Source organism: Lithobates pipiens, unplaced genomic scaffold (genome assembly GCF_037356315.1).
Source record: "Lithobates pipiens isolate NorthernLeopardFrog02 unplaced genomic scaffold, aLitPip1_a1.2 Scaffold_27, whole genome shotgun sequence".
NCBI classification, from domain to species: domain Eukaryota; kingdom Metazoa; phylum Chordata; class Amphibia; order Anura; family Ranidae; genus Lithobates; species Lithobates pipiens.
The window spans coordinates 52,026,662-52,042,820 of NW_027507788.1; the positions used below are offsets into that span (position 1 = coordinate 52,026,662).

A 16,159-nucleotide genomic window follows, 5' to 3' on the forward strand; every position below is an offset into this window, starting at 1 on the left:
ATGCAGTATAGCCGCAGTCTCTGGTAAGCTCATGCAGTATAGCCGCAGTCTCTGGTAAGCTCATGCAGTATAGCCGCAGTCTCTGGTAATCTCATGCAGTATAGCCGCAGTCTCTGGTAATCTCATGCAGTATAGCCGCAGTCTCTGGTAATCTCATGCAGTATAGCCGCAGTCTCTGGTAATCTCATGCAGTAGGACCGCAGTCTCTGGTAATCTCATGCAGTATGAACGCAGTCTCTGGTAACCTCATGCAGTATGTCCGCAGTCTCTGGTAATCTCCTGCAGTATGCCTGCACTCTCTGACCCTCTCCTGTAGTATGTGTATTAATGTGTCGCTTTACTTGCTCAATGACTTTTCGGTTAGAGAAAGGGCTTGCCTTTGCAATTTTGTTTGTTGATGCACTTTAATTAATATAATAATAAAGAAATAGTTTTGAATCGTAAATCGAGTTTTTTATTTAAAAAAACAAAAAAAAAAAACAACTGTCGATTTTTTTGGGGGGGAAATCGCCCAGTCCTAACTTCCATTGAATGCTCACTATTGGGATCATCCTTGCAAGGTACATAGGTGCCATGTTAGGCCTTTGCCCTGCTCAATCTCCCCACTTAACCATAAGGGCTAGGTCACACCACAAAAAATACACTCCAGATACGTTCTGGATCAGTTTTTACTTACAGTTCACACCATACGCAGTTCCAGTGCACTTTTGATACAATTTGCTATGTTCCAGTACAGTTCTATACAGAAAAAATGCACAACACTCAAATTTTTTTTTTTTGTATCGGAAAATAACTGGAACGGACTGCACTGGTGTGATCTAGAGCCATTGGAATACATGAAAAACACTGCGCATGCATTTTTAGTGCAGAAAAAAGGCGCACATTACTGCATCTTGTGTGAACTAGCACTAAAAGCAGCAATTTCCACCTGGATGAACCTGCAGTCTCTAAACCTGGAATCTTACACATCTGATGTATCATCCCTTCCGATAGTCTCTTTGGAGTCGTTTATGCAAGACTTGTCCCTCTCTAACTGGAAAGACGCTGGCCTAGCCACACTTGGCCCCTTATATGAGTGTTCCACACTCCCAACATTTGAGGATCTTCAACAAAAATTTACACACTTCCTAAAACCAATTTCTACAAATATCCAAGACTCCTGTTCATCCTCATTAATTTTGCTGCAGGAGAGTCTCACATTCCCAGAGCTATTTTATCCCATTTTAACAATGCCATGCAAAAAAGCAAAGGCATCTTTTTTTCTATAGTATCATCAATCACTGCTCCTTCTCAGGTAAATCCTCTTCTATGGAAACCTGGGAATCCAAACTTCCACAAACCTTTAGGCCAGGTTCACATATGTGCGGCTGCAGGTTCATTCCTGGAGTCCGGTGTGTCTGTTCACCGGTTCAGTTGTGATTCAGGTCCAAATTTTTGCCTGAATACACACCTGAACTGGACACAAAAAAGCAAAAAAAGCACTTGAGGTAAAGAATCAGCGTGACAGGCAAAAAAATTGTGTTTTAAGGAGGAGAGCAGCAATGGTAGCTCCTGCATTTGCCTTGTGACAGGTTTCTTTCAAAGGAACAGTGGACTTTTAGTACAAGGTCTTTCCACTGAAATGGATATAAACCATGCTGCCCATGTGCAATGGGAACATTGGCCAGTTGGGTACATCCAAACCCAGAAGAACAAAAATGGTTTAAATCGGACAAAGACTACTTCAAATAATTACAATATCTAACAAATATGTCTGACAAAATGGTTTACTGTAATTACATTCGTCATTGAGGAAAGAATGACCGAGTATACACAACATAACTGGGGACTGGTTAAAATAGATCTTTTAGGATTTTCTTTAAATATTTGCTTGTGCAGCCATAGCTTCGGAAATAGGTTAGTCAAATAAGCCGTTTATATCCACACTATACGAGTGGATAAAATTGCACCCCTGCTCTTCAGACCAGCCAGATGCTAAGCAAATTACAAACTGAAAGGGCATTAACAATCTGTAAAACCAAGCTGGCAAACACTCAGGCCAGGGTGGGCTACACTTTAGTTTCAAGAATGGAGAATGAACGTTAATGCTTGATTGCACTGTATGTAAAGTGCCCAACTTTCATTAGTCTAGTAATTAGCAAAAAATAAAATAAAATAAAAAATACAAAAACAGAAAAAAAATACAAATGAGGGGAGCTGTAGCTTACCTCAAACCTAATACAGCACAAGGGGTGCAACGGGAATGTGCAAAGTGCTGGAACCAATAAAAAATGATCACTCATTTTCCTGCATTAGTAAACATGCAATCTGATTGTTTTGGGTCATTGCACAAAGTCTAGCATTTATAAATATGCCCCAAGCTGCAGTGACAGCTTCAAAGAGGCCCCTGCCACAAAAGAAACCAAGATCGTTGCTGCCCTGCCTATTAAAGTAGTAAAGCTGAGAAATGCCCAGGTGCTATAAGGAAAAACCTCCAGGGAATTTTTATTTTTTTTTAAATAAAACTACCTAGAGTACAGAGGGCATATGGTGTATCATCCAGTCTCCAGCAGTGACTCTATTCAGCTCCACCATGGAGGAGTTTCATACAGCACCGTACTGCATGGGAGCATATGAACTAGGACCCATACAGGTTTTGCTATGCCACTTTAAACAATGTAAATATAAGCAGTACATTTTACTAATCAGTTTGTGCATCAATAAAAAGAGGCTTAAAATCTATAGCGGATTAAACATTCTCTTTAAAGTAGAAATAAAGGCTAAACTTTTTGGGGGTTTTTGGAGAAAGATTAGACAACCTGTCAGGTTTTTACTGTATGTGTCCCCATTAGGGAGATTCACCTTTCTTCAAATGGGGACTAGTTTTGGTGACTATGGGATTTCCTCTAACTTCTTGTATCTATAGACAGGAAGTGAAGGGAAACGTTCCCTGTGGGACACAGATGGCACAAAAAAAAAAAAAAAAAACAGACCTGGGAGGATTAAAACCCTCCCTTACGGTATTCAAAATGGAAAAAAAATTACATTTTGTTTCAGTTCAATGCTAAAGTAAACTTGGAAACATTCTCTAAAAGTACACAATTTTGGCACTTAGTAGCACCCGCATATTTGAGACATCTTCACATTGATGCCCTGTGAAGCTTTAATAAAAAACACATTTCCCAGCGGTGTTATCAGCTGACCTGTCCCCTTTTGCATCTTTCCACTGGCCCATCAGTGCAATGGGCAGTTTTACCAGTAATAATAATGGTGTGGTGGGCAGTGAGACAGCTCCCTACACTATTAGAAATGTCTGTACTTGTATTTTTAGAATATATCAAGATTTTGGGTTCATGGAGCCCTAGAGAAGACATTAAAGTATGCACAGGAACTGCTGTGTGTCCACTTGCTGGTACTTTAGCCACTTTAGATTATTTTTTTTACTAAGAGGTATACTGTACTTAAATTCTTAGAATTCACAAAAATTAGGAAATGTTTCCAGCATTTGCTAAACCAACACACAAAGTAGTCCACAACACTTACCGTACACGAAGAGTGTATAGTCAGCTGAAGAGCTGCCCACAATGTTGGATGCCTCGCACCTGTATGTGCCATTATCGGTTTTGTTTAGGCTGCTGATGTAAAGTTTGTCTTCGTCAATGATGATGTTGTCTGGAAGGTCATCGTCTACTCGCTGCCAAAAAACCTTTTCTGGCCTGCAAGTACAAAACAAATACTTGAGGACACCTTTGTACGATAATGGTAAAGGAGAAGTGATGTATAATATCATAATCTCAGTTTAGCATGTACAGATCCAACTCTATGTTATATCCATAGCATGCGATTTAAAAACCATTCAAACAATAGGACACAACGTACATAGTGGAAAAAGGATATATATTTTTTTATGTTTGCCAAAAACTAAAGTACTGTAGGGTTACAAAGTAGACATCTCAATTCAAAAGCAACACCTGGATGTGAGCAGAAGATATTTAAAATCACACTTGCTTCAAGTTAAGATCCAGAGTTCAATCAGTGATCTCCTCTCTGCTGTCTACTTCTCAGAGGATTGACAAAGTTCAACAAATTTGTGGTGACAGAAAGCAACAATGCAAGCAAATGAGAGAGATCACCTGAGGACCCTTATTGGTGGGTCTTAGGTTAGTGCAGTGGGGGGGGGGGGGTGCCCAGAATCCTCCCTTCAACCAGAAACACAATGTAATTAAATGTGTTTATTCTATGCAATGATACTCAATTCAAACTCGTCATATTCTTATGGCGGCAATGAGAGTTATAGCAAAAGTATGGAAGTCTCCGATTGTCCCCTTTGCTGAAGTCAAGCACCGTGTTTCACAGGTTATGGTCTTTGAAAAACTGTTTGCCAGGCAAAATGACAAGATGGCTAAATACCATAAGGACTCTTTAGATTCAGACACTTGTGTAAGGCAAGTGGCTGTTGAGAACTGCCCCTTATCCCTTCTCCTCCCTTCCCCCTTTTTTTCCCTATCTTCTATTCTTTTTCTTACCCTAGTTCCCCCCCCCGCCTCGTTTTTTTTTTTAAACGGTACTTTACTATGGGATTTCCTTGGTCTTTCCTTGGTATGTGTTCTTGCTGCTGAGACCGGTATATGATCAGAGATTCAGTGACCACTTTTGGGGCATGCCATTCATGAGAGAGTGAGGCTTGCTAAGGTGTGAGAGAGAGCTGGAACCATTAATCCAAACAGGATCTGTCATTGTTTAAACGCAGATTTAGACCTCTTGAGTTGAGGGGTCTAACGATTTGGTAAGCAGCATTATAATTACTTGAATTAGAAGTTTTCCTGACAATGCAACTATTTTTTTTTTCAGCTGTAATATTGAACTACATTAGTAACACACTGTGTGCCATTTGGGCATTCCATTACCAGGATATATTTTTCTAGGTCTAGTTACAAAAGGTGAATTTATTGTGATTGTATTTGTGTTTCTTTTACATGTTACTAATTGGTACACTACAGAGGAGCCTGGAAAACAAACTGTTATTGGCACTTGATGATGAAAGTGTAGAATCTCAGCTGTGCACTCGAATAGGTAGAAGGACTGCAGCATTCATCACAAGGGGACGTAAGGTATAGCAACCAATGTATAAAAGGAGCTTTAATTGTTACACCACTACAGGTCATAGTTCTATTTTAGTTATCAGGGTGTGGTTTTCCTGATCTAATTATTTTACCATAGATCATTAAAAGTGAATTTTACATTCTTACTAATATTATTAATTTCATCTTTCATTCAGTGCTTTGTACACATCTATTAATAGCCTTACATTGCAAAGTAATTTGATATTTTACATGCTCTTTGATGCAGAACTATCTGTGTGCACACTGAATCCTAAGAACTAGGCTGTTTACAAAAGCATAAATTAAAAAATAAATAATTAAGGACCCTTTGTCTGCCAGCGCACAACAGCGGCCATGTGTTTAGTGCAGCGTGTGCTGGGAGAGTGTCAATGCGCCAATCTTGGTGCATTTCTTTTTTTTTTTTTTTTTTTACACTTTGACAAATACCAAGTGACATTTCAATACAGTTCTATTTACTGCAGCATTGCAACCTTTCGTTGCAAAAAAAAAAAAAAAAAAAGAAGTACTGCATGCTGTGCTGCACGGAATGCATGTCTATGTGTAGGGGCCAAGATGAAAAATAGCTGCCAATGTAGCCCAAATGCATCTGGTGTGTTCAAGCCCAAAAAAATCTAGTATACTCAAACCTCTCTATGTAGTTACAGAGCAGACCCCCCCCCCCCCCCACTTCCCAACCATACAGTCACAGGAAAAAATATTTTAAATACATAGAAATTGTTTTATCTGCAATGTTAAAAGCCAACAAGATATCAAATGTTAGAAGAGAGACGTAGATGCACTGTGTACAGCATTGCTTCCACGGGGAAAGGGTTTTTCCAAATATTCTGGACCAGGTCACCCACTGATCTAAGATAGGTACAAGCTGGTATAGTTAACATGAAAGGTTGCCAGTTAGGATAATGTTATTTGAACATATATTTACCTCTTATGGGTCAACTCTTAAGATAATTTCATTTATTACATTTTACTGGTATACTTGTATCACTATTCAGATTGAACTAAATCATTTTTTAGTAGGATAACCGGTTTTATTTTTTAATTTTTTTATTATTGATGCTAAAAGTTCCTGAACCTACAAATGCCTTCCAAAAACACATATGACTTAATAGGCATTGTCCATGACTTCCTACAAGAGGTACTGTATATTAATAATCTGATATGTTACTTCAAAGTATTTAAAGGTGAAGAACCCCGGGATGCTTCTAATAGAATATAGCCATCCCTCACTACGACAGTTTCTCATCTTTCTTAAGCAGTTGCATCCCTTTAACTCATTTCTGGGCTGGCCACATCTCCAATGTGTCCTGCAGGGATTTCAAGTGCAGATTTTCACCCATCCTCACGAAGCAGAAAATGTGATTAGCTGTAATAACCATCTATGAACCAACCGATTTATATAGCCATTGATGCGTTCATGGGTGGATAGGATAATCAAAATCTTGTAGCGCTGTTATTTGTAGTCACATGTGGAGTGTTTTCTAATTATTTAGAACTTGGAAAGAGCTTTAATTCTGCAATACCTCCCTACTGAGAGAACTATCAATGTAACAGTAAACATTTTACATACTTGTACTCAGTTCATTCCTTATACCACAGCTCCATAAAGATCTTAAGCCTGATGCTACAAAAAATCTAATATCTTCCATATATTACATATATTGTAAAAAAGTGTGATGAATTCTCTTTGGCTCTATTTTCTGCCATGTAAAGGCTAAGTTCATCTTCTGAACCCTGACCAGTGGATTGCGAATGCACACTCTTCCTTCAGCTCCATACCAAGGTGCAGACTTTCAGTTAGAGCGCTGGAGTATTTTTTGTGGTGGCAGATGGGACTTGTAGTTCATAACAATGGGGGAAGGTGGGCTGTGAACCACTGAAATATCAGTAAAGCAATACTACTGTCCACTTAATTTCCATATGGAAATCCTTTGCGGGTCTACGCTACCCTTTTTTGCATTTTCCATTTGCATAGAGCAATAAGGTAATACTTTTTGGATAGATACTGGCACAGAAATCTTCATGTACTTTTGATGCAGTTGAAGGGGCATTACCCATTTCAAGGGCACCGATTTTAGGGTTACAGTGGAAAAGAACTGCTTGCAGCTGGCCAGCTCAGTACGATGGCTGCATTCCCTTCTGCTATAAGCTCATACTCTTCAGCAACCGTTAACTTATTGAAGAGGGGTCCCCTAGAATGCCCTGATTAAAGAATAGTTGTGATCGGCAGCTGACAATCTCTCAATCACAGCCATTCATTAAACATATGACTGCCCACCTGATGTAGTGTGCCCTCCTCTGTGTGCGCTCTGCTTGCTCACCTTTGCGTGCCCTCCTGATAAAGTGCTGCTATCCCCTGAAACCTGTGTACCCTGTTCCTGATTTTGAGACTTCACCCTCAGCATTTAACAGCAATATGACTGGCTTTCTGAAGATCTCATGGATGGAGAGAAGAGAGCCTGGCAAACATGCATTCAGTGTTTACAATCTCCTTCATTTAGTGAATGGATAAAGGAAGAACATAGTAGTGAGCTCTTCCATGTTCATTCATAAACTGAAAGAAATTATAAACAAGAGAAGCAAGTACATTGAACTTCTTTGCTTTGTGAATGAGCACAAAAAAACAACAATTCAGCACTGAGCTCTTCCATATTCAGTGTTAAGTTTTTGCTGGGCAGCAGAGGAAAAAGAGAACAAGGGAAATTTCCCAACTACAAATGGCAAAGATCAGTGGTATGATCCTAATATACCTTTGAAGTGGTCCCGTCACAAATAGTGCATATACTGTCATAGGAGTTTGTCATTTTGTAAAAAAAATAAACAAAAAGGTAAAACAAATATATAAATAAATACAAATCAAGCATTAAAGCTGATGAAAGAGCGAGCTGGGAACACACCGCTCAAAGCTGCCTGTGAGGATCTTATGAGCCGCTGAAGAGATCCGGGTGTCTGCCTGGTCCGCAGCCAGGTAAATCCAATGGAAACAAAGAAGAATGGCAGCACATCCGGCAGTAAAATCAAAAGATTTATTTGAAAGTCCATAAAATCAAGCAAACATGACAAACATCAATACAAAAAAGGTGTTCAGTGGACACGTTTCACACAGACGTACTTACTCATCAGTAAGCACATCTGTGTGAAACATCATCCACTGAGCACCATTTTTGGATGGAGAATTGTCATGTTTGCTTGATTTTATGGACTTTCAATGAATTCTTATGATTTTACTTCCGGATGTGCTGCCATTCTTTGTTTCCAAAGCATTAAAGCCGACCCCTGGACACAAAAACTTTATTTTACATATATTGTTCAATAGCCACAAAGGGTATACAGTAAACACACTGAATGTGCAGCAACACAAGTTATTACTTGGAAAAGTAGAAATTACATCATCACTGTGCTGTACACAGAGCAGAGCTGGAGGGGGGGGGGGGGGGGGAAGCAACATAAAGCATGCCACCCACCCACAACAGGCTGTCTGCAGAAAACCAAAGAAGGGGGTGAACACAAGACCCGTCACCCTGAACAAGGAAAGAGAAGGGACTGGTCTACTCTGTACAAAAGCTTCCTGCAATAAAGTTCCTGGCCAGATTACTACACAAATCTGGATGAAATACAGAATTAGGAATACACATGCTTATCCCAAAGCTCAGCATTAAAAAAAAAAAAAAAAAAAAAAAAAAAAAAAACACACCACAATCTCCCAAACACAAACAGAACACACAATTTTACAATTTTTACCACTTTGCAGAAACACAATTTAGAATTTCCTTTTTTTTCAAATTTGTATGAATTTATAAAGTAAAGTTTTATGCTTTAGATTTAGTAGGAACTTTGGGTGCGCTAATAATTATTTTTGTGTATTATAAATGAAAACACTGGTTTCCATAAACATTTGCGCAACTGTCACAGGATCTACAAAATTAGTAGCATCATCTTTTTATTCTCAGTGCTGTGCTTTTATAAAATGGATGGTTTGGAGGGTCTTTCACAAATCTGAAAGCTGTAGTGAAAAATGATAAAAAGTGAAAAATGTCAAATATGGCAAATAGAGGTGAAAAATGGGGAGCAGGGCCAAGTAAGCAAGAGGGTTAAACGAATGCTATATTGGGGCATATTTTAGCCATGCCTGACATTATTCCCTGGCTGTACAAAGGTTTCCATACCTTCTGAATCATTGATCTAGAACAATTATGTTGCCAACTTCTGATTTCACATGCTACATACTATGATATTTCTCAAAGGGTATTGAAGCCTGTGGATCAGCATAACCGCCAGATATGCTCAAAAGAAAAGCTCAGCAATGATGATGTTCTTACATGTTCTATAAGCACACAGATATGAATTGGCCTCAACACAAAATCTATACGTGAGAGGAAAATGCTAGGGTCATAAATGACCATTATTTAAAGCATGATCAGTTTTTTTAATTTTCACCAGGAATGGTACCATGCAGTGAATGAAGTGTGCCCCTTGTACTGTTGGCTGCCAGGTTTGCTGAAAACCTCATTCTTCTGTCTTCCCAATATCCTTACAGCTGAGATTGTCCAGCATTATGGGGGTTAATATAAGCTTCTGGACCGGTCACAGGCATTCGTCAAAAAGTACTATGTCTGCCCTTTCCGCTTCCTTACTCTATTCACAAAAGCTACATTATTGCTTCCTACAATGAAAAGCACCCTATGAATGGAGGACGGGTGGATGAGAGAAAGGTCCACCTCCTCAATTCATACAACACTTTTCACTGTGTTTCAGCAGGTATGAGCTGAATTGTGATCAGTGTATGGACAGCTTTAGTCTCCGAGATGCCCTGACCATTTTCTGGATTGTACATATTTTTCAATAGGTCTACTAAGGCCTCATGCACACTGGACGTTTGTGGACGTTTCTACAGCTGCTGTTTTTGGCTTCATACGTTTTTTTTTTCTATAGTCAAACTCCACATCATGTTATTCAATGTGTCCATGCACACATAGGCTGTTATCAACTGTTTTAGGCTGGGGCGTTTTTGGGTTGTAAAAAAAAAACTACTGAGTTCTGAGAGGAGTTTTTCAGCTGTTTTCAGATGTAAAAATGCTCCAACGTCAAAAAACACTGATAAACACTCAAAAACACGGCTCACCAGCGTTTAACTCTCCATGCAAAAAAATGCTATTGCAAAAACGTTGAAAAATTCACTGCAAAGCTACTGGCATTTTTATAACGTTATTTAAACGTCCAGTGTGCATGAGGCGTTAATGTTGGCTGTGATACTTAGAGTTTATTATTATATTATTATACAGGATTTATATAGCGCCAACAGTTTACGCAGCGTTTAACAATGTAGAGGGGGGACAACACAATTATAGTACAGTTCAATACAAAAGGGACAGGAAGGCCCTGCTCATAGAGCTTACATTCTAAAGGGAGGGAGTGGTGGTACAAAACGTAATAGCTGCAGAAAATGATCTGATGGGAGTGGCTCGGGGACAGTTTGGTGAGTGTGGGAGTTTATTTAACCTCTTGCACATTCCAACTGGATAAAGTATTTGTCTGTCATGGTGATGGTCCAATAGAAATGTGGATGTAAACCCTCACATATACCCAGTGAAGTGAACAGCCTCAGATAATGCAGCGTCAAAACAAATCTCCCTAAATACGTTTTACATGTACATCTTCTGTCTTCAGCTTGCTATATTGTTTAGAAAGTACACATCGTGTTAGAGATTTTTCTCTTCCTGTTCAGCACTGGGTGTGGATTCTTGGCATGCAGCCAAGACCGCTGATTGGAGGAAAGGCACACACCCTCTCTGCTCATAGGCAAAAGGAAGGAAGGAAGGAATGTGTAGAGCCGTGCTGTGAATAGAGCAGCTCTCGGCTAATCAATAGCACCCCCCCCCCCCCCCCCCACAAATTTCAGGCTGGTTTTATCTCCTGTGTCTGAGAACTTGTCAGAAGTTATCATGCTAATAACAGAAGAGCCGAGCAGCAGAAAGACACAGGACTTAGGGCTTTGGAGACAGATACGGAAACACTACAGATATATGTCTTTAGGTTAAATTTCATGAATCAGGTTTACATCCACTTTAATTTCAAACCCAGAATTCAGAATGGTCCATCAATTGGGTGTAATAAAAGGTTTAGGAGGCTGTTGCAGTTCCTCAAGTTCTCTTAAAAATCTATTTAGAACAACACAAATTCAGCACTGTTATAGGAAAATGTTAATTTTCACCAAGTGATTTTGTGTAACATTTTGCCATTTTAATGGCATACACCAGAATATCACAGGAAAGAAAAACTGCTACAAATGTGCACGTCAATGTCCCATCAGCGTCTCTATCACTGTCACACCTAAGTCAATGTCACCCACAGAACAGCAGTGTCAAATTTACAAATCTCAAATGCTTACTGATCTTTCCATCATTTGGGAAAATGTTATGTATGCAAAAACAGAGCAGGGATGTAACATGAAATACTGGCGTTCCGCAGCCTCCCGAGGCCTACCTTTGAACAGCTATGTAGTATTTATAGGCCGGAAGCTCTCAGATGCTAATTCTTGCAGTTACAGTATAAATGTCATTTAAGTGCGATATATGGATTTGCAAAATCAGAACAGAAGGGAGAGAAAATGTATTTTAACAAACTGTATGCTTGGTTTACACTTTAGTGCATTATTATTTTTTCTTTTTTTGCAAAGCTTCACCTAATTGCCTAGGTAACAGTCCCAGAAACCTCACAATGAGCAAAGACGACCACATCTTAATGAGTACAAAACATAGCTAATGCAAAGTTCCCCACTAGACAGGAATATGCAACTGTTTTTATAAGTGCTTACAAATGGGGCGCCTAGAACCAACCATTACTTACTCCTCCAGTGTAAGCTGTATTACAAGACTACAGGGTGCGCCAAGTCAAAGGCGAGTCCAAATCTATCCAATAACACTTTAACCACTTCAGCCCCGGAAGGATTTGCCCTCCTTCCCCACCAGGCCATTTTTTGCGATAAGGCACTGCGTCGATTTAACTGACGACTGAGCGGTCGTGCGACATTGCACCCAAACAAAATTGATGTCCTTCCCCCCCCCCCCCCCCACCACCACACAAATAGAGCTTTCTTTTGGTGGTATTAGATCACCTCTGCTTTTTTTTTTTTTGCACTGTAAACAAAAAAAGCGTGACAATTAAAAAAAAAAAAAACACATATATTGTGTAGTTTTTACTATAATAAATATCCCAATTTAAAAAATTAATAAATAAGCGTATATTGATTGGTTTGCACAAAAGTTATAGCGTCTAGCATCTTCAAAATAGGGGATAGATTTAGATTTTTTTTTTTTTTTTTTTTTTTACTAGTAATGGTGGCAATCTGTGATTTTTATCAGGACTGTGATGTTGCAGCAGACAGATCGGACACTTTTGACACTATTTTGGGACCATTGACAGAGCGATCAGAGCTAAAAATAGCCATTGATTACTGTATAAATGACACTGGCAGGGAAGGGGTTAACATTAGGGGGCGATCAAGGTGTTAACTGTGTTCCCTTGGTGTGTTCTAACTGTAGGAGGATGGCACTGACTAGGGGAGTAGAGAGATCGCTGTTCATATTTAGTAAAAAAAATTCACCATCTTAAGCTGTAGTTACTTAAAGTGGAAGTAAACTCCCCTATCGTTTTCAGCCAAGGAAGCTGCCATCTTTGCTTCTGATTAATCTTCAACTGCTATGGTGCTGCACATGTGATTCGTTATGACATCAGCCATTGGATGGTTTGATAGTTTGGCTGAGAGCACAGCCAATGTGCAGTTAGCATTCCCGCATGCTTTTTTTTTTTTTTTTTTTAACTGTTTAAATCGATGGGTTTACTTCCACTTTAAAGCAAAAAAAAAAAAATGCTGCTACAAGAAAATAAAATGTGACTACGCTATGCCTTTAAACTTTAAAAAAATAACTAAAATGATACCATCATCTCATATGAATCAATATTCATCAGTGCGATCAAAAGTTATCAGGGACAAATGTACATAATAAAATTCAACTTCATAATAATAATAAAAAAAGTATATTATAATACAGGTTTTATATAGCGCCAACAGTTTGCACAGCACTTTACAATGCGAGGGCAGACAGTACAATTCGATACAGGAGGAATCAGAGGGCACTGCTCGTATGATGAATTTTTACATAAGATACTTCACTCTAACAATACATCAAGTGTATTAATCACTATACATATGTGTGATAATTATTATTATTATTTTTTTTTTAAGTCCAAGTTCATCAAACATGCAAAATGTTACTCTAAAAAGTTTAACACTATTTAGTAAACTCAAATACGGTTAAAACTAAAAATTCAGATGACTAAAATAGGACTAAAACTAAAATGGCATTTCAGTCAAAAGACTGACTAAAACTAAATCTTAATTTATCATCAAAATTAACACTGCACTACCACATAAGTAGGGGGCATCTACTAAGCTGATGAAAAAAAAAAAAAAAAGGCTTTTCTTATTTATTTTTTCTTAATATTTAATGTTGGTAATATAGTAAGGTATAATGTGCAATGGCATAAAATAGCAATCATTACAATATTTTATGTCACACCGTAATTGCGCAGTGGTCTTACAAACGCAATTTTAGGGAAATAAAATAAAGAAAATCCGTAAAGTTAGCCCAATTTTTTGTATAATGTGAAAGATGAAATTATGCCGCGTAAATAGATATCCAACACGTCATGCTTTGAAATTGCACGTGCTCGTGGAATGACAAATTACTGTTCCTTAAAAAGCTCCATAGGTGACACTTTAAACATTTTTAACGTTACCCGTTTAGAGTCCGAGGAGATCTAGTGCCAGAAATGTTGCTCTTGTTCCCCACTAGAGGTTGAAATGCTCTGCAAATCTGACAGTAAAACGCAGCTAAAAATAGCGGTGTTTTACCGCCGACGCTATGGGCGGCACAGTGTGAAAGGGGTCTAAGTGTCAGGTAGGCACACACTCATGTAAGTGCAATGTACGGATATGAATGTTAAATGGATATGTAAAGTGCTGCGTAAATTGACGGCACTACATACTGTAAGTACCTGTAATAAATAGAAAAATTATAATAACATTTAAATTAAAAAAAATATTTTTACACTATGGTGCTTTGTATCTCTTACGTATATGGTCTTGAAGAGGAGAGTTCATTGACTTAACCTTGTATGTTTAGTGATAACCTGGGGCTAATGAGAAGAACTCAGATTTTACATATGCTGGAGGTATAAGAAATAACTGGGTACTGATCCATGGGGGTTATTTACTAAAGGAAAACCCACTTTGCACTGAAAGTACACTTGGAAGTAAAGTCGCTGTAGATCTGAGGGGGACATGCAAGGAAAATAAAAAACTGAATTTTAGCTTGCACATGAATAGATGATAAAACAGCAGAGCTTGCACTCATTTCAGCTCTACCTTTTAAATTTAGAGTGACTTCACTTCCAAGTGCACTTTCAGTGCAAAGTGGATTTACCTTTTGTAAATAACCCCCCCATGTGTTTTTGGCTGGATTAGGATTAATATAGCTAACTTTGATGGATTGAGTGTTGGCGAGTCATCACCATGTGGAGGAGGAGGGCACATGGTGTGTAAACACTAAGAAGATTTTGAATGTGTTGTACACGGCTTTGAGTTACTCCCTTGGTAGCCACTAGAGGGGATCCCCATTTTACGTGTGCAGAACATCGAATTCCCAATTAATGACTACTTGAAGTCTCAGTGTTGCTTGGATCAGTTTTTCTGAAGTGATACAAAACTAGACTAACATTGGACTGGATTATTAGGAAGAACCTGTTCCCCCCCAACGTAAGGGACAACGTAAGGGACAACGTAAGGGACAACGTAAGGGACAACGTAAGGGACAACGTAAGGGACAAAGTAAGGAAACACAAAGAAAGAGTTGCTGAAAGTAGTCAACTTGGAGCTCATCAAGAGATTCTTTTATTAGTTCAGCAATATGCCAGGAAGCGCACACGGGATGTTTTTGTGTTTGCATTGTTGATCAGAAAATGTATGAACAATAAAAGGCTTTTATTTTCAGACAAAGCTGAGCCTTTTCTTTTCAGCACCATGTTTATCAATGTATAGGGGTTTCAAAAGTTGACTTTCAACATTTGCTATTGTTACAAAACTATAGGACCGAGGCTTTTAAAACAAAGGGTGACGGTCTCAGAATACATTGAGAGCAGCTAAACTCCTGCATTATTTTCTACCTCCAGCACTAAGGTCATTTCGTATGTCGGGAGGTTAACATTTTTAAACAGGTGCATCCCACAGCCACAAAGAAACATGCTGCAATATACGTAGGCGTCAAACAGACGCAACTCCAGGAAACCCAAGTATTCTTCTCTGCAGTGGGACTGCACCCATTGCCGAGGCGGTCTGCTTATTCAGTCTAGAGGAACAGTGAAAGCACTTTTACTTCCCTGACCCTCCACCCCTCAGCAGATGACATTCCCCTATTCTCTGGCAGTGGATGTTTCTCTGCTTCCTCCCATCCAATGCAAGGTAATGGGCCCTGCATTTGTCTTGATAATGTCAGAGGAACTTAGACCAATGGAGCATGGGGAGGAGAGGTTGCAGGGCCTGGTCTAGCAGTGCACAGGAGCCTACAAGTGCAGAGGATCAGATAAGTAAATCTGCTTTGCCAAATTCCCTTGGGTGATTGGAAAGAAGCAACCGGAGTCCAGAAAGATGTCTCTGGATGATTTTTACAGTTTTTAACTGTAGATAAATATATACACAAGTGGAGCCAAGATGTTTTGGGGTAATTGTCTCCCCCTTATTCAAGGCTAGTATGTACATGCTAGCCCTTAAGAAGGGGAAGGCAATTCCCCTGAAACACGTTGGCTCCACTTGTACAATATACTTTTATCCTCAATAAGCAACTATAAAAATCCATCAAGTGAGACTTTTTCTGGGCACAAGTGTTCTCTGTGGTAACGGTCCCATTGTTGTTATCAGAAAGGTAGCAGCCCTAAACCCCAATGAAGTCTATTACCCACCATCTACAATTGGAAAACAACCCACTGGAAGCAATTTCCTGTAT

The 16,159-nt window shown here is 39.0% G+C and overlaps 1 protein-coding gene across 7 annotated transcripts in view; it reads right to left on the bottom strand.

The window, feature by feature from the left end:
- Window positions 1-16,159, bottom strand: part of CADM1 (cell adhesion molecule 1) — a 506,083-nt gene that overhangs the window by 113,557 nt on the left and 376,367 nt on the right. For all 7 annotated transcript variants that reach the window (XM_077456955.1, XM_077456956.1, XM_077456952.1 and 4 more), the window contains one exon: window positions 3,523-3,695. In XM_077456955.1, coding sequence (XP_077313081.1) covers window positions 3,523-3,695 — 173 coding nt within the window. The remainder of the gene's footprint in view (window positions 1-3,522; window positions 3,696-16,159) is intronic.